At 32.8% G+C, this 20,420-nt stretch overlaps 1 protein-coding gene across 1 annotated transcript in view; it reads right to left on the bottom strand.

Annotated features, from left to right (window-relative positions):
- The window catches only part of LOC110709251 (probable 3-deoxy-D-manno-octulosonic acid transferase, mitochondrial), a 36,736-nt gene that overhangs the window by 11,433 nt on the left and 4,883 nt on the right, over window positions 1–20,420 (bottom strand). Inside the window, exons 3-7 of the mRNA XM_021887465.1 lie at window positions 17,757–17,799; window positions 5,115–5,237; window positions 4,532–4,651; window positions 4,378–4,456; window positions 3,611–3,727 (exon numbers count right to left, since the gene is read on the bottom strand). Coding sequence (XP_021743157.1) covers window positions 3,611–3,727; window positions 4,378–4,456; window positions 4,532–4,651; window positions 5,115–5,237; window positions 17,757–17,799 — 482 coding nt within the window. The remainder of the gene's footprint in view (window positions 1–3,610; window positions 3,728–4,377; window positions 4,457–4,531; window positions 4,652–5,114; window positions 5,238–17,756; window positions 17,800–20,420) is intronic.

The raw sequence follows: 20,420 nt of genomic DNA, 5'->3' as shown, positions 1-20,420 counted from the left end.
TCACAACCCGTTTTTATAACTATCTTTATTGCTGCTTATTCCTAAATCTAAAGTGAGGAATTTTACATGTGAGTTTTTAATAAAAAATATATTAGGATTGTCTAGTTTAAGTTTTGCGGTGTCTTAACTAATTATAGGGCTACATTAATTCATTAGTTAATTAACTAATTTAGATTTATGTTCCCTACATTCTTTGTATATTGTTTAATGTTAGCAATTACAGATAAAATTAGATTGTTGAGCTTTTGGTTGAAGAGAACTTTGTTAAGGTTTGAATTAGTTGTTAACTAGGGTTTTCGGATCATTGCTTTTAAGGTCAAACTTAAAGGTCATTGCCTTTTAAGAATATCCTTCGATTTTACACTGGTAATACCACTTAAATCTTTTTATAAATTTAAGGGTCATGAAGATCTACCACAAAATTGTTCGTTAGGAGTATGTTTTAGCTCAACAATATAATGTTTAAGACTACATAAATTTATAATTTTTTATCCTTACATTTTTTTCACAAAATATATATGAGTTGCTCCAGATTTAGAGATATGAAATTAAAGACATAAATTAATATACATTTTTAATAACTTTTGTCTCATGTTTGTTAGAACAAAAACATACTAATTAATTATTCTCATGGTGAATGTATACATTAAATGGACATGGATGCAAGTAATCGATACAAACAATGTTTGCAACATAAAAATGCGAGTCATTAGATGGATTAAATGCACTGCAAATAGTACTGTCAAATCGGTTTGACAATTCGGTTTCGGTTCGGTTTGAAATCGGGTCGGTTTGAAATTGGGTTAGTTTGAAATCGGTTCAAGTTTCTTACAGTCGGTTTCAGTTCGGTTTAATTAATTATCAGTTTGATTCGGTTCCAGTTTATTCTTGAGTGGTTTTAATTCGGTTTGGGTTGTAAACGGTTCAGATAGTAAACGGTTCGGTGCAGACTGGTTGCGGATTGTTAACGGTTCGTTGCAGACTGGTTTTATATCGGTTCAAAGAGTCTGGGTTGGAAACGGTTTGGAGTTAAAAACAGTTCGGTTCTTTTTTCAGTTCAGTTTTATTTTAGTTCGGGTTATAACTGGTTCGGTTTGTTAGCAGGTTCAGATCTTATACGGTTAAACGTTATTCGGATCAGTTCCATTTCGTGTTTTTAAATTATGGTTCGGAACAATTTTTAATTTCAAAAGGTCGGTTTTTCATCGGGTCGTTTTGATTTGGGCAGTTAAACGATTTTGGTTTGAAATTTGATAGCTCTTACTAACCTTTTACTGGTTAACAAGTCTTTTATTAAGCTAATACTTCATCACTTCATATTTAGGCATCATATTACATACAAATTCTCATTGATTTTATAAATACATATCATGTTATTTTCAAGTTTAGTCATACTCATCTTACTAGTTTATTACCAAGTAGATTATAAAAGTTTAGTGTATTGATGTATTATTATTGTTTTACTATCAGTTTATTAGTTGCTTCTTATTTAATCATCCAATTGATATGTCATAATCATGATTTGAAGAGTTCTTGAGACATCGAAATTACAGTTTGATTTATAGACGGTATGGTTTTTAAGTGGTTCGATTTATAAACGATTCAGTGCAAACAGGTTGCAGTTTGTTAACGATTTAATGTAAAATGTTTTACCTCGATTCAAACGGTTTGGGTTGGAAACGTTTTCGGGTTAGAAACGGTTCGGTTCTTTTTTGATTCGGTTTGAATTCAGTTCAGTTTAGCACTGGTTCGGTTTCTTAATAGGTTCAGTTCTTATGCAGTTTGACATTATTCAAATCGGCTCGGTTTCGGGTTTACTTAAATACGGTTCGGGTCGGATTTCGATTTTTAAAAAATGTTTCTAATCGGTTCTGTTCTCATTTGGGTCGGTTGGTTTCGTTAGTTAAACGGTTTCGGTTTGAAATTTGACAGCACAAACTGCAAACCATCATGATCCTATATTCAAGCCTACATGTTGGGGACATTAATGAATTCATTTGCAATGAAATCCCCACTAAGAATGGATCATGTAGGCATGTTTAATTGATGAAAAATATTTTAAACAATTCCCAAAAAAAACTTTCTAACAGAACTACTTTTGATGATATTGACTGTATAGTATAATCGTACACAAAATATGGATTCCAAATATGGATTCCATCAATGCGGTAGATAATAGTTTGGTGGTTACATAATTTAAAGACATGTGTTATATATAACCCACACATAATATTGTGAGAGTTACTGTAAATATGTGGAGAAGTAATTGTACAAGTATGTCACTACAGGACATGATCATGTAACTTTTACATGGAAGAAGACAATTCAACCACACGACATGATTAAGAGGTACAAATCGTACAATAACTAAGGATATATGTTTCATCCATCAGAGAATGTTAGAGAATATTTGAGTTTGGCTTGTAGCATCAATATCATTCATTTGAATTATATTGAACATGGGCGGTGTGACCAGCCACATGGCTTGAAAAATTAGGAACCCCCGGTAAAGGCAGTGTACAATGAAGCGGAAATCCCAGGATCGATTCTTGGGATTCCTTTTAATTTTTGTTTCTATTTTTTTTGCCGTAAAACTATCCTATTTTATTGTCTTTTTCCGAAATATTTTAGCATATTCTAAACCATTCAATAACCACTTTTACTAACTTATTTTCTTTCTCAGAAGTAAGACACAAAATTTAAATAATTAAAATTACTTCGTCTACAACACAAAATAAGAAGCTCATATTATAATTATAAATTACTTTTATATTCCTTCTGTTTTCCCAAGTTCTACTCACTTCTATTAAAAAAAAAAAAATTCTACTCAATTTTACTTAATTCCTTTTATGACAACCTTTTATTCATTTTTTATCCATTAAAACTCCACTTTTTAGGGGCCTATTATTTTAAACAAATCCCCTACTCTCTATCTCTCCTCTCTTTAAAAGCAAAAGTAGTCACATGCAAGATCTACCATTTCCACTTTCCTAACTCATTAAACGGAGGGAGTACTATCTTTATAATATTCAAACCATATTCTCCATGTTAGATTGATTCATGTTAGATTTCAGGATGGATTCATGTTAGATTGACATGTGGTTATATTCTCAATTAGCTTGGGGTTGTGCTAGCCAATAAAGTATATACTACCTCCGTTTTATATTTTTTGCAATTTTGGAATATTTCATATCTCACAAATATTACCCCAAAGTTGCAAAAAATATGAAACGGAGGTAGTATTTTTTTTTTTTTTTTTTTTATAGACAGTGATAAATTAATTTAAAGGGAATTTTAGAAAATAAAAATATTGGATTCTTACATAACATTTTTTTTTAGTTTAAATTAAATCACCTCCTATAATTACTAACTTTTTAAGCTAATTGTTTTTTGTTACTTGCCCACTATAAAAACGTTCATTTCATCCCCATGCTTCTCAACCAATTTAGTATTAATGGATGCCTAAGTTTTAGGAGCACTAGCCATTGGTTGGGGGGATTGGGTTGGACTTTAGTTCATTCCAAATGATTCAAACTTTAAAGTCATTCCAAAAGGTGGAATAATATCACAAATACAATGAATATGAGATGAAGTGAAAATTCTGACCAACCTTCATGTTCACCTTTATGTACTGAAGAAGCCATCCAAACCTCCCTATGATTAAGTTGTGCCAAAAACTGTTCAACGCCTTTCAAAGCATTAGTTGAAGTTGTGATTTCTCCAACACCTAACAAATGCACAATCAACACTAATAAAGCCTTAAAATAGCCCCCTTTTATCTATTACAAATTATAATATTTATTCCATTCTAGTCAGAAGCACATGCTGAAATAAATCGTCATTTTTATTCGTCACATAAAAGGAAAATAACCACTCCTTCAACACCTAACAAATGCACAATCAACACTAATAAAGCTTAAAATAGCCCCCTTTTATCTATTACAAATTATAATATTTATTCCATTCTAGTCAGAAGCACATGATGAAATAAATCGTCATTTTTATTCGTCACATAAAAGGAAATAACCACTCCTGTCCCATATTTAAGTGCCCGCTTCATATAATTCTGCTACTTTCTTTATATTGCAAAATTATTGTGGTAACCCCCCCCCCCCCCAATCCCACATCCCACCCAACAGGTTTGGGGCCAACAGGAAGCAAACAGGAAGGGGAAAAAAAAAAAGACAAACACAAACACTCACGAGTTACGACTAGGTAAATTAATTTGGAAGCTTCCAATATACCTCTTGAGCAGTGGCACACAAAAGGATGCTAAAGAAAAATTACAAGACTTGCATATATATATATATATATATCAACACAGATAATTTACCTTAAGACAAATAATCCAGTAAATCAAGGCAGGAGTATTCTTACAATATTTCAAGTCAGCCGATATGTTGACTATAAAAGGTGGTGCTTGCAGTAGCTGAAAGCGAATTGCCTCCGCCGTGCTCTGTGAACAAAGTTAAACTTGAGAGATAAAATGAGAGCAGGAAGTTGTTTTTAAACATAAAGTTTGATGGTATACCAATGGCATGATCAAGGAAAACTTCGACAGCATCAAGGCAATTAGCGGAAGAACTGCGGGTGCAGACCAATGTTTGAAAGATCTTTCAGACATTCGAGCATTTAGCAAAACTAATGCCATCTGGTAAGAAAAAAAAAAAAAAATAATAAATTGAAATTTCAATGACATCATCATGTAAACACCAGATAATGATCAACTAAGATACCATATGTGGGCAATTAAATTTGTTTCCCAATTGTGTTTAATCTTTGTTTTTTTGCAAATGAACACAAGCAGAAACTATACCCCCATCTCTCCTCTCCTTTCCCATGGACAGGGACCAGTAGAACTATCACATAGAATTACTACATATTAACACTAAAACCCTTGATATATGAAATTACTTTAAAGTTTCGTGCAGGCCAATGCGTAACGTTAATCAAGGAGATGAACTTGGATTTACTCTATGAAAAACATGCAAGAAAAATAAAAATGTGAAAACTAGCATACAATATACTACAAATAGCCCTAAAAAAATTGTAAATCTAAAGCAAATTGCCAACCAATGATTATGAACAAACTTTCCAAATAACAATGAACTAACCTTACTTTTAGATGCAACCATTACAACATTTGGCCACAGTTCACTTTCCATGATTATAACAACATTTGGCTTCCAATAGCCAAGAAAAGCTTCCACAACAGCAGGTAAATCTAATGGAGCAAACTGGTATAAGGAGTAGGCATTGATTAACAAAGATGAATTATGATATTCGTCTCTGGACTTCTAGAAAGTAAACTAAAGATGGAAAAAAACAAACAATTACTTAATATAAAAATTGACCAAGAATATTAAAAGGATTGCAATATACTGATTAATTATGTTGATAATAAAAACAAGGCTAAAAAAAAGTTCTTCATTCTCTTTTAGTTGCAATAGTTTGACTTGTACACGACATTTCATAATTTCAGCCATTGATATCTCTAATTAGGGGTGTCCGTTTGGTTTTTGGTTTGGATTTAGTCCAAATCCGATCCAATCCGAAATATAATTCGGTTTTCAATTTTCCAATCCGATCCGATCCGAATTTTTCTCTTGATCCAATCCGAATTAAAATTCGGTTATTTGGATCCGATCCGAAAATCCGAATAATAATACATTATTTTTTTAGCGCCTAATACAATTATAAAAATAAAGCTTTACTATAAATAAAAGTCTTCAAAATCATGATTAAAATACACAGTTCAACGTTAAGTCATTAATTAATTAATACAAAGTCTCTCTAATTTATTTTATGTAGTATTATGTATTTGAGCTAAACTTCAAAATATACAAAATATACAAGCTTAATTTTACAATTCGGTTTTTGGTTTGGATTGGATCCAATTAGGGTCAATCCGATCCAATCCGAAAATCCGAATTTCCAAAAAATCTCAATCCGATCCGATCCGATTTAAAGTTCGGATCCGATCCGAATTGATAATTCGGTTTGGATTGGATTGGATTTCGGTTTTTATCCGAATTATGGACACCCCTATCTCTAATTACAAATAAGTAAAACATATAAAAATTTGATATTGTAAAAATATAAAAGACAAATATAATAAGAGCCCACGTGACTATAATTTACCCAAATAGTAAATCGTGAATTGTACTATTTTTCAAAGGAAAATTTGTCAAAACAACTATTTAAAGCACCATTTTTCGCAAAATAAAACAAATTAAAAGGTTTATTGTAAAAGAAAACCCGATTGTGAATTTTTTATTTTATTTTTGCTGAAGACAAACTAGTACTTTTAATAATACTCTATTAACCTCTAATTTATTCTAATTACCCTCTAACCCTCACTTAACCATTTAATTAAATTAATTTATAATTAATAAAAAAAAAAACTACATCTCCCTCTCTTAACAGCAACCTCCCTCCCCATGGTGCCGCCTAGAATCCCCAACCCCAGCGACCCCCTTCCCTTTCTTACAAACAACCCATGACCCGCCTATGTATCCTAGTACTTCTAATAATACTCAATTAACCTCTAATTTATTCTAATTACCCTCTAACCCTCACTTATCCATTTAATTAAATTAATTTATAATTAATAATAATAAAAAAAAAAAACCACCACCCCCTCTCTTTCCTCCTCTCTTAACAGCAACCTCCCTACCCCAAAGTGCCGCCTAACCCTCAATCCCCAACCCTCTTCCCTTTCTTACAAACGACCCATGCCCGCCTATGTATCCTAGGTAAGTGGGAAGAGGCGTAATTATGTAACCTTGGTAAGAGATAAGTCTAGAGGCCGGGTAAAACGGCAAAATTTTTTGTTTTTTTTTTTTAAAAAAAAAATACTACTGTTAGAGCTCTCGCAACGGAAATGTGGCTTCTACTAGATAATATGAAACCGATAGCTCACAAAGACAAATAATATTTTGGGATAGACAAATAACCATTATTAAGGAAATAATAAATATAAGAAAATAAACTTTCTTAATGCTAATAAACTTTTGACGTGAATAATGATTGAATTATAATACATGCATACTAAGAGCATCTCCTAAGGTGTTTTCAAGGACTTGCTTGCAAATTTGAAAAATAATATACAAGTGTTGCTTAACCATTGGAGCACTATTGAAATACTTGTTCTCTTGAGTACACTGCTTGGAAATTTTAAACATTTATAAATTAAATTATAAAAATCATTTTTTATCTTTTCTATAAAATAAATATTAAAATATTATTTTCATTATTATCAACTGACATATAAGTAGGTGATATTGACTATTTTTTTTAATTGACTATAGTTTACAAGATTATTTATTTTGAATAGTAGTTTACAAGATTATAGGTTTACACATTACATGTTTGTAATGTATGTTGTATGTTTCACTTTTCATTGATTTTTTTTTTTTTTTTTTTTTTTTTGTTAGATTTAAAATTTTTGACTACTTTATATAATAACAAACTTGACTTTGTCAACATAAGATTCTAAAATTGCTTCAAAAAAAAAAAAAAAAAAAAAAAAAAAAAAAAAAAAAAACCATAAGATTCTAAAATTTTAGCCAACGTACAATATTTGGTAACCATATTTAGCTTTGAATTATTAGCTAATGCATCTATAAATAAGTTTTTAAAACTTAAGAATACAATCAGTATATTGTTTCATAAAAACATAATCTTAAAATACTTTCATATTTACGATTAGTTCCCCGTAAATTTAGATGGATGATACGGATAATCCATTTAGACAATATTTTGGTTTGGGAAATTCATCAAACAGCCACCTCCGAAAATTCCTACCCTCAAACACATTACCACCTTGGCTATTATTATCCCAATACTACAATGCCTAATTTGCAAGACGTCATGTCAAGCTACTATCCTCAACCTCCATTTTCAAGTGAATCTAATGTGATTCATGATGCTACAAGAAGAGAAAGTGTAGGGGCCTCTAGCATGCACCAAGAATCATCACTCCAAAGGTCTCAAATGGAATCTAACACTCCTTAAAGTGATTATATACAAGAGGTAAATGCACAAGCTACTAGTAAGTCGTCAGATAAGCTTTCGTGGACCTAATACATGGATGAAGATTTATGTAATAGTTGGTTACAACCGATTCAATCAAAGGCACCAGTCAAAGTAAGGCGGATTACTGGAAAAAACTTGTAGAGTATTATAACAAGTGGAGAAGGGAAGGTCCTCCAATAACCATTGAGCAAGCCAAGTGGCAATGACGATGACCGCAAATGGTTAGTAATGCCCAAAAACCTTTTACTAGCAAAAGTGAAAACAAGAAGAAAAAAAAATACTTATTTACATTCCTGAAAAATTCTTCGAAATGCCCTAAAGTGGAAGGATTATGTTTCTACACAAAGTAGTTCTACAAAAAGAACAAAGATTTATATTCCTACCGATAACACTACCTCTTCCTCAAATCCTAATACTAGTGAAATTGATAACGTGGAAATGGGAGATAAACGACCAATGGGACAAAAAGCAACGAAAGCAGTTGCGAGGAATAAAAGTAAAGTATAAGGCAAAACAGCTCATCTTGAGCGAGAAATGGGGTAATTATCAAGAAATGCAGTAAAAAGACTTTCATTCAACAACAAGATTTCGTGATACTTTGCAAGGACACATCTAATATGGACGAAAAAGCTAAAATAAATCATGAGCAAGTTTGTGAAATCATTAAGGCCAAGTATGGAATGTCATAATCACAAATCAAATAAATATGATGACTATTAAGTCAAGTAATTTAAGTTATTGTTTTTATTAGAGGGGAGTAATTTAGGTGTTATTATGTTGAACTCAATAAACAAAACTTTTCCTTTTATTATGCAATGTTTAATTTATTATTAATGTTATGTATTAAGTTTCGTAGCATTCTTAACCTCTTTGTTATTTTTCTATCATTAGTTGTTAAAGCTTTGTTTTTAATTTGCTACTTTCTGTTTTACCTTCAATATTTCATTTCAAAAAAACGAGTAAACTTTTGTATATATATAAATGAACCAACACCACTCGTGGCTAAACAATGAAAAGCACAAAAATTTGGAGAAAGAAATTGAATGGTTCATCATATCATCATTAGAAGAGTTAAGTATCAAACTTGGCATAAAGCTAAAATTGTGATAGGAGGGAATATAGAACTAACTTTGACTTATCATTTATATGCATTTTTACAAAAGTTAATTATATGTATACAAAAACTTGATTGAATACAAAACTTTATAACTATAACTATATATATATATATACAACACGAGTATATCTTTTACATTATTTATAATATTTTTACGAGAGTATGCTATATGTATACAATGACACCTTTTTCGGTTGACACATTTATGTTTTTATGAGAGCATTATATATGTATACAACAATTTTATTTTTTATTTATTTTTTATTTTTTTTTATTTTTTTTTTATTTTTTTTGTGAAGATGTATACAGCAACTTTAATTATTGCTCAACTAACTTTTGTTATTATAAATCATGCACGATAAATCTAAGTCATCAAGTAAAAATGATCGGGATAGTACTTAATTATTCTAGCTCATCCAATCCAAAGTAGAGTACATGGTCTTTAATTATTTCGTATAATTTTTAAGAAATATACATTTCATGTGTTAGTTATGCAAAAGAAATTATCGGGTCATAGAACACTATGTTTAGAGAACGAATTTACGTAGTACTAATTCCTCCCAACCCTTTTGTCTCCTGGATTTGTGGAGCTGAATTAGCACTAACATTTGAAGGAAATTAACTAACATAAAATGTATCTAAACAATAGTAAGTAGCATATATACTTGTATTAACGTGTATGTTATCAAGTTTATATTTTCTTGCATTTAATTTCATCATGTAAAACTTCATTCTATCCTTTATTACTCCACTAATATTTACATATTCTACCAAATCAAAATGTTTAAAAGTCCTAATTTTACAAGGTAATAACTTTGTTTGGGATAAATTTTGGGAAGAGCACTTATTTGATGAATCACATGAAGAAATCGGGCGATACAAAGATTAATTTTCTGAATAGTCCGGAACATTTTTTTCGAAGACATTTTCGTATGAGGAGAGAGGTCTTCAATCGAATAGTGGAGGCCTTAAAAAATCATACTAAATATTTTCCACAAAGATTTGATGCTGCAAAAAGAATGGGTTTGTCCCCTCTTCAAAAATGCACTGCTGCTATCCGCATATTAGCTTATGGAACTTGACGAGTACATCAAAATTGGTGAGAACACGACTATGGAGTGTCTATAAATTTTATTGTAGTGTTATTGAAATATTTCGAGAGGTGTACATGAGAAGTCCCATTGCTAATGATGTCCTTAAAATGCATGAGGAATACCATGGATTTATAGGCATGCTTGGAAGTCTGGATTGTATGCATTAGGCATGGAAAAATTGCCCTACTGGATGGAAAGGACAATATACTCGAGGCGATTATGGATATCCAACAATAATGCTTAAAGCTTTGGCTTCAATAGATCTATGGATTTGGTACGCATATTTCATTGTTGCAGGATCAAACAACAACCTTAATGTGCTATGTAGATCAAATTTGTTTCAAGAGAAATTACAAGGACAAGCTCCGGAGGTTAATTTTACCATTAATGGCACCGAGTATGAAACGAGATATTATCATATCCTATTTGTTAAAAAAATTTCACATCCTCAATGAAAGGCTTTTGTTTAAGGAAAAGCAAGAGAGTGCAAGAAAAGATGTTGAAAGGGCATTTAAGGTACTCTAATCTCTATTTGCTATAGTTTGTGGGCCTGCATGTTGTTGGCATAAACTCAATATCCACAATATTATGGATGCGTGTATTATATTACACAATATGATTGTTGAAGACGAGCGTCACACTTATAACAAAAACTTTTCTAACGATGAATTTTCACCGAGTGTTGTTGATGATGTGCATCAAGGACATGAGGAGAATTTCGAGTCATATCTTAAAAGAGATGCAACAATCCGAGATAGACAAATGCATCATAAGCTAAAGGCTAAAACTTGAAGTGCTCCTAGTTAAGTTTGATTTTATTTTATTTATATATTTTTTAATTTTAATTTTTTTAAGGAATGTTGTTTTGTTAATTAGTGTCATTTAGTGCATAGTCAAATGTTGATTACAAAATATGTAAATAACAAATTTAGGGAGAAAAGTTATCAAAAATCTTGATGAAAATATTTAATACTCCGTATAAGTTCAAATAATCAAATCGCAGGCATGTCATCTCATAGTATGAGTACAATACAACTTATATAAAATTATATTATTAGAGTAAATTTTAATATTAATAGTGGGCATAACTTGTGAAATTATATTATTGGAATTTTTTTGTAAAAGTAAGTAAATTAGCAATGAAATTTTCAGCTCACATAGTGTCGTAAATAAAGTATTACATGCAAGGTACAAAATTTTATAGCCAACCATTGGAGTACTTTGTAGCTTGAAATATTGATGTGGCAAATCAGGCTACAACTTCTTGTAGCTTACCATTGGAGTACTTTGTATCTTAAAAAGGTTGTAGCTTTAAAAATTGACGTGGCAAAGGAAGCTACAAGCATTTGTAGCTTACCATTGGAGTTGCTCTCCAATGGTAAGCTGATTAGCAAATTAGCTTGTAATGCCACATAAGATTTTAAGCTAATATCTTTTGTAGCTAGTTTTTGCTCCAATGGTTAGCTAATAGTTTGTGATTTAATTGAGCCTTCATTTGCTAATTAACTAAGCTAATTTTTTTTTTTTTAACTCCAATGGTTAAGTTAATAGCTAGGATATTTTCTAAATTGCAAACAAGTCCCTAACTACAACCATTGGAGTTGCTCTAAGCCTTTTATAATTTCTAAGGCACTAAATATAGAATGGCTACAAAAGGAATGAATAACGCACTTTTCTTTTTCCATCCTAAATTTTCTCCATCTCCTTAAAATTCTCCCTTACTTCCATCCTATTTTTGTTGAAACAAGAAAAAACCATTTCCGTAGTCATTAATATATAATCATATTTTACCATAATTCTCCACCTCGTTCATAATTTGAAAAATATTCAAATTTTGGACGAACGAATTTTTGTTATCCAAATCTGGTTGCACCATTTTTACAACAGCTATTTCACCAAATGTCACTGAGTACTTACAAAATTCACCAAATGCCATCAAAGTTTTCAAAATTTACCAAATGCCACTGACAAACAATACAATGACACCCCGTGCAACTAATAGTATATGGACGTTAGTTTTCTGTTAATGCAATTCTTATTTCACCAAATGTCATTACTTAGGAAAATTATTTCACCAAATGCCATTACTTTTTAAATTTAATACTCAATTATTATTTATTTTAATGAAGAAAAATAATACTTTTTTCGATTTCGTGATGAATATTGTTCGGATAAGATTTTAGGGTCATTTTGATCCTATATGGATACAAATTAAACTCGAAATTGGAAAAAATAAATAAATAAAAAAAAAACAGGGAAATACTCCGTTTCGCTTTTTTTCCAAAAAAAAAAAAATTACGATATCGACATACAAACGGGGCATATATGTTACTCCCTGCGTTTCATATTGTTAGTCCCATATACTATTCTGGACGTTTCAAAAACATCTACCCATATTGAATATATTTTATTTATAACTTGATTTTTTTTGGAATTAATTGGATGTGAATTGATGACATGACTCTAAGTAAGGAAATATTTACCTTAAATTATGCAATTATGGCTTTTGCTTTCCTAATAAAAAATCAAAAAAGTTAAATAAGGTAAACTAATTATGAATTATGTTGTACTTTAAAGTTAGATTCTAAATATATTTCTTTTCTTATTTCATATGATTGATTCCATATGGGACTAACATTATGAAACGGAGAGAGTATTTTTTAGTCCATTCCGGACTTAATTTGTTACCATAAAGGATCAAAATGACCCCAAAACCTTACCCAATCAATTTTGATGATTAAAAAATAAAGACACGCTGATCGAAATATTTTTCAACACACAAATCGAAGCATTTACGTTTTTTTTTTTGTCAATTTTGAGCTTAATTTGTACCCATAAAGGGTTAAAATGACCCCTAAAACCTTACCCGAACAATTTTGATGGTTAAAAAATAACGACATGCTAATGAAAATATGTTTCAACACACAAAACGGAGCATTTACGTTATTTTTTTGTCAATTCCGAGCTTAATTTGTATCCATAAAGGAACAAAATGACCCCCAAAACTATAACCGAACAATTTTTGCCACGAAAATGAACAAAAAAAAAATTATTTTTATTAATTAAAATAAATAATTAAAATGGCCAATCATATTATGACACGTGTCATGATTTAATCTTAATGACTAACGGAGTTAACGGCCGTTAGTCATTAATGACATTTGGTGAATTTTTTAAAAGCTCGATGGCATTGGGTGAATTTTGAAAACCTTGATGGCATTTGATGAATTTTTTAAGTACTCGGTGGCATTTGGTGAAATAGCCGTTTTTACAATGACTAACTACATACCTTTGACGGGGATCAAACCAATCATAGTTCCACTTATTTCTTCATGTAACCTAACATGGGACAATGTTAAGCAATTCCAAACAATACTGGAACTTGCTTCCGGACACAACATTCGTTAACATGTCTGCATGGTTCTCATTTGTATGCACTTTCACAAGAGAAATACTTCTTTTCTCTATGACATCCCGTACAAAATGATACCTTACATCTATATGTTTGGTACGAGCATGATGAACCTGGTTCTTGACAAAGTGAATAGCACTATGGTTGTCATAATTTAGATTCACACTATCCGTAGCCTAGCTTGTAACAGTTATCGCGAACTAACTGGAACACCATGTATCTTAAATAAATAACCAATAGTAGATCGTCTTCTATCTAGATCACCACTATAATCCGAATCAACAAAGCCGCTTGTTTGACATGTATTTCCACTAAAATCTGTGTCAACGGTATCTTTCAAGTACCGTAAAATCCATTTCACTGCTTCCCAATGTGCTTTACCCGAGTTCTCCATGGCGTACATTAAACTGCCTACTGCACTAGCATAAGGTTGTTGTAGTGGGAGATTGTTTACCAGAGAGCCTAAAATGTGGAGCCCATGGAGTCACCACTGACTTAGTACCTTTCATTCCAGATCATCCTCCTCGTCTTGAGAAACACCAAAGATGCTCCACCTGAACATTCTAGATTCTATCTCCACCACTTAAGTATTTGTAGTCATTCCAACATCACCAGCATTAGGTACCATAGCTTTCAATAATGCTACCATAGATCTTTCATCCAAGGTCACATCCATGCTAATCACAAATTTAGAATCTTTTACACTCCAAAGACGATAACCTTAAACCCCTTTTGGATACCGCAAAAAAACTTCTTTCTTGGCTCTTTCATCAAGCTAACATGATAATAAACCGTGCACTCAAAGACTCGAAGTCTCGTGTAATCTACATGTTCCCCTAACCAGACCCGATAAGGCGTGTCACCATCTAAATAAGAATGTGGGGATCGATTTACTATAAAACAAGCTGTAGCAACCGACTTTGCCCACCAAGCCTAATCTAGAATTAGAGCACATACACCTTGCCTTCTCAAGTAGTATACAATTCAATCTATACGCAACTCCATTCTATTGTTGTGTGTCTGTGACCATCCAGTGTCTCACAATGCCTTCCAGATCATAAAACGGAGCTCTCTTTGTGTATTCAGTACCACTATTAAACCGTACAGTTTTTAGCTTTCGACCAGTTATTCTCAACATTGCTCTCTACCGCTTGAAAATGTCGAATACCTCATTCTTATGCTTAAGAAAATAAATCCAATCACATCTAGAATGATCATCATCAAATGTAACAAAATAACTGGAACCACCTTTGGAAGCAACTTTAGCCGGACCCTAAACATCCATATGCAAATAGTCTAACAATCCTCTACTCTTGTGCTTGCTTGTAGAGAACTTCACCCTGTATGCTTTTCTATACATACAATGCTCACAAAATTCCATTTATGGCTTTTTCATGTTCTTTAACAAACCTTGACCACTAAGCAATGATAGACCCTTTTTCGACATATGCCCAAGACGCATGTGCCATATCCTCGTGCATTTTGTTTGGTCTTTACTTCCACTAATTTCAACTACTAAATCACCTGTAACAATTGTCCCCAAAAGAGGATAAAGATTATTGTGACGAATTCCCTTCATCACTACCAAGGAACCACCGACAACTTTTAAAACTCCATTCTCCAAGACTATTTTGCAACCATTTTTCTCTTATAATCCAAGAGAAATAAGGTTCTTCCGCAAATATGGGATATGTCTCACATCCCTGAAGGTTATTATTGTTCTATAATGCATCTTGACTTGGATAGTATTTAACCCGATAATTTTAAAAATATGATCGTTTCCCATCAAAACAATACCACCATCCAAACTCCTATAAACCACTTCCTGTTTGGGCACATATGGTGTGAGATGCACCTGAATCAAGGATCCATTTACCGAATATCTCATTGCATTGTTCTCAAACTAAGATACAATAATCATCCTCATCATTTGAGATAAAACTAGCTTCTTGTTTTTCATGTTGTTTTCCTCTGGAGTTGTCGTTGTTCTTTCCTTGAATATTACCTTCTTATTTAGGCAATTAGCTTTAAAATGACCAAGCTCACCACATTTGAAACATGGCCTTTTGGTAAGAGGTCTAGATATTTATCTAAACTTTCCTCCATTGCCTCGCTCTATATCATTAGTCCTTCCTCTGTTTGCAAACAATCCATGAGCTTGTTTGTTGTGTTCTCTTCCATTACAAGACATCATTCTACTTGTAGCAACCTTTCGAAGGTCATTCGCTAAAAGTGATGTTCTAGTCTCATCCATGGTTAAAGTATCACCCAAAAGCATCAATGTTGGAACCAGATTTTCATAGGATTTTGGTAATGAAAGCAATAATATGAGTACTTGGTCTTCCTCATTTACCTTCACAGCAATTCCTCGTCATTTGAGACTAGCTTAGAGACCTTGAAATAACATAAGTCATCGAAGTTTTGTTTGAAAAAAAGCATCTAAATAATACTTGTTCAATTCTCTTCTATCTTTTTCTCCTACAACAATTTTCCTGTGCTTAAAAAAGCCCTTTATATTGTCATAACACAAGAGTGCAACTCATTTTGGCTAAAGAAACTATCCAAAGATTTCCTAATATGATAATAATGACCACAAAAACTAATCAAGGTTTAAATTTCTTAGTAATAAACATATAATGATTCTAGACTGCTAATTATGAGAGATACAAACTAGCTTGCCTACAATTACAAATTTCCAAGGATAAAGCATCGAATAATTGTTTTTAAAATAATGAAGGGTTTTTTAATAGATTATACTCCAAAGTTCAAACCTACCTACCCCAAAATGGAGTTTATTTTTATGGAAACTGGTTATGAATGGTTTGGCTATCAAGTCAACTTGATACAACGAGGGGTGGACATCGATGGAGACTGTGACTCATGCGGCATGGAAGAAGAAGATATTCAACACATCTTTAGGTTTTGCTCTTTTACGAGGTATGCTTGGAAGAATTGCGCTTTGCATATCAGCTCTAAAATTGATGAATCTACTCCTTTGAGACACTGAATTCAGCAACATATCCTGCTTTTTCATAGCGAGGATGGGAAACAAAGTGATCGGGTACATATTTTTAAAGAGTATTGTAGAGTCTTTAGTTAACAAGGAATGGGAGAGTCTTTAGAAATGAAAGGGGTTATCTTTACTACAGACATTTCAATCTCAATGAATAGTCTTGAATCTTTCCTCAAACCAAATATACGATCTAAAGGGGTCTTACGCAATTTGGATAGTAGGGGGGAGCAGCCGCAGGATTTAGCAGAAGGATCTCCCTCATAGCCCTCTAGAAGGAAATATTTGAGGTGATTATTATGCTGGATGGGTCTTGGAAGAAAAATACGGGGCACACAAGTTTTGGATGAGCATATTCATCTGATGTTGTCAACTTCTTGGATGGAGGAGGAGAGTTTGGTATGGCTCTTTCGGCTTTACATGCGGAATTGTTAGCTTGCTTAAAAGCTACCAACTGGGCACGCTTAAAAGGTTATCAACGCATTACAATTTTCACAGACTCTATAGCTCTCATCCATCTTTTGCGTTGTCCTAATTGTAGGGAGGTGAGACTACTTTGGACTATTGGGGAATTATTGAAGGAAGGAGGACTCTTTGATATGTGCACTATTTGGAAAGTAAGTAGGGACCAACTAACAAAAGTGCATAATATTGTGGGTTGGTGTAGAAGCAATTTATTTAGCTTTTCGTTTAGTTGCTTTTGTCAAAAAAAAAAAAAAAAAAAAAAAAAAAAAAAAAAGTTCAAACCTACCAGGAATAGAATTTTTTTTTAAAGCTTGTCAATGTCAAACAATTGTCCATAGTAAAGGTTACTAGTATTAAGTTACCAAACAAGAGTTAAGATATGTCAAAACATTTTATGTAATGCATCATATCAAAGAAATCACACAGCAATGGATGATGTTAATTGTTAAATATATATCTTCTCCACATCTAGTTTCTTTTCCACGTCATTTAAAAGACACTTTTACCTTTTTTGAAAAAAAAAAAAAAAAAAAAAAAAAAAAAAAAAAAAAAAAAAACTATTTAAGGCATCCATCTAAAACATAACAAAGCACATATGAAACTATGGATAAAAAGATATACCTGATAGATTATGGTTAGAGGGAGCTTGTGTTTCAAAACCTCACTGCAACACAAGCAAGCAGCAAATTCAATCTTAGTGTTAAGTTAAATAAGCCAAAAAAAAGTGAATATGTTAAAGTAATTTGTGCCACGTGAAAGTTACACATGTATTCTCAAAGTAAAAAAAAAAAAAAAAAAAAAAAAGGCAATGTTACTTCTACCAATTTTAAAATATACTTGCAAGTTACATGGGTATTACCAAAGTGATTGTAACACTTACTCCATTTTTTTTTTTAATAACTACCTCTATTTCATATTATTTGCAATGTTTAGACATTTTTCCCCTTTACTTTATGTCAAATCGATGCAAATAATATGAAATGGAGGTAGTAGCAAATTTCTATGTATGGAAGTTTCTTGTTTATAGCAACGCCTTTTTTTCGCATATGAACTCTCACTACACATTTAAATCTCTCCTTATCACATGAGCTCCTTAAAGTTAGCCCTTACATTCTACTAGGTACAATATTGAAGAAGAAGGCAGTTAATAAAGAAAGCACCAACTTTTCTAGAATTCAAAGTATAAAGAAACATTCTCTCTCTAAAAAGAGAGCTTCTCTCTCTAGAATACTAGAGCCTCATCCCCAAAACCCCAACTTTTTCCACCGCCTTCCACCATCTTCCACTGTTTTTCAACTCTTCCATGACTTCACAAACCTCAAATTTTAATTACAAAAGCTAGGATCAGATTAAAGTTCACAAAAAACCACTTTAGTTCTTCAATTCCATGTTCTTTTCGATGATCCTCCTTCAAAATCATAACCCCTTTTTTATTTTCCCCTGTTTTGTTTAAGATTGCAGTTAATAAATTCGCTCATTCGAGCCGGCGACGCTCATCAACAAGCTATAATCCCTGTTTCCGCAATCATCTTGTACTGGGCAAGTTCATAGACTACAGAAATTTCTCCGAGACTCGAATCCAAAAGTGGGTTTCCAGAGGATTACCTTTGGGGAAATTAAAGTCCAGAAATTCAATAGTATTTTCTTGTTTCTTTGTGAGGACGTTCGTGATCGAGAAGCTATGCTACAACAAGGTTCCGCGGCGTACCAAGCGGCTCTCTTGGTCTTTACTCCGTGGACTCAGGGTAAGTCAATCAGAGATGAGAAATTTGACGAGGTTGCTATTTGGGTTCATCTTGATGAAGTTCCTTTGAACTTATGTGAGATTAATGTCGTTAATTCAATACTTACTATGGCTGGAAAGATTTTGTGTTCCGATGAACCTGATTCTGGATCAATTAGATGTGTGGTTAGAGTAAAACTTCACTTTCATGTTTTGGAACCATTATTTTCTGGATTTTACTTGGACCTTGGACATTCTGGGTTTAAATGGATTAATTTCAGATATGAGAATATGTTTATTTTGTGCTCTAACTGCAATAGAGTTGGCCATAAGAAGAATGCTTGCCCTTTGAATCATTATAGCCCTGCTCCTTTTGTTGTTGATAAGAATGGGTTGTGTAAGCCTGCTATTTTACATTCCCATAATCTCTCTAATTCAAATATTGGCCCGAAAAGAATTTAAAAAAAATAGAACCATAGTGAATCTTAAGAACTTTTCTAAAAACATTTACCCACCCTAACCCCAGAGTAGTCAACCCCTCAAAAGACCTCGTGAGTTTACTACTCTATCTTTCTCACCCGTGAAAAAAAGGAAATCACAATTAGAAACAACAACACACATTGACCTTACTCCAAATGAATCATGCCAAACACCAAACCAACCTAAACTCTCAACCCACAAGCATCCCTTACACGATCCAGGAAAAAAATAACTTTGCTATGACTCTTATCAACCATCACCCACCAATACTACTACCCAACCTACCAACCTGCTCACTCTCCTCGACCCTCGAGGGTCAAAAAGAGATTCTACCCGCTTAAACGGCCAAATTTATTTAGTACTTTGTCAGTTCCAATGAAAAAGGCAGCACGATGCTCTTTGCCGTTACAGAGGATGGAATCAATGTGTTATAAGAAGGGATCGGCTTCAAGATCCTTTATGGATTTTCTGTTCTGCTTTCGGGAAAAAGGTTCGGAGATTGTTGCTACTAGTAGTTTATCCTGCCTCCCGTTTAAGAAGCATAAAGGAATTGGTACTTCTTTTTCACAACAGGTGTCTCATTTTGGTTCTTTTTCTGAGGGTTCGGTGGCCGCCCGTTCAAGGCCACCAGGTAATAGATGAAGATTATGGCGTGGAACTGTAGGGGTTTGGGTCAGGCGGACTCCCCTAAAGTTCCTTCCATTGCGTCCTTATTCCGCTCTTGTGGTGTAGATGTTATTGGCTGAAACTATGGTGTCTGTAAATTCTGTAATGCATAAATTATCTTCCTTGTCATGTTCAGGTTTTGTAGGTATGGATTCGGTGGGTCTTAGTGGTGGGATTTGTGTGTTGTGGTTTGCCCCAGTTTTGATTGACCCTCTCTTGGTTTCTTCGCATATAATATTGTGTCGAGTCGTGGAGAACTTGGTTATAAAATATGTCCTTTTTCTGTATGGTGCGCCTCAAGTTTCTGATCGTATGAATGTGTGGTCGGAAATTTCTGATAATTTAGCCTCTTACCCGAATGTTGTGTTAGTTGGCGATTTTAATCAGGTTGAATATTTATCAGATAAGGCCAGAGG

Source organism: Chenopodium quinoa, unplaced genomic scaffold (genome assembly GCF_001683475.1).
Source record: "Chenopodium quinoa cultivar QQ74 unplaced genomic scaffold, ASM168347v1, whole genome shotgun sequence".
NCBI classification, from domain to species: domain Eukaryota; kingdom Viridiplantae; phylum Streptophyta; class Magnoliopsida; order Caryophyllales; family Amaranthaceae; genus Chenopodium; species Chenopodium quinoa.
This window is presented reverse-complemented; position numbering and strand designations above follow the sequence as displayed.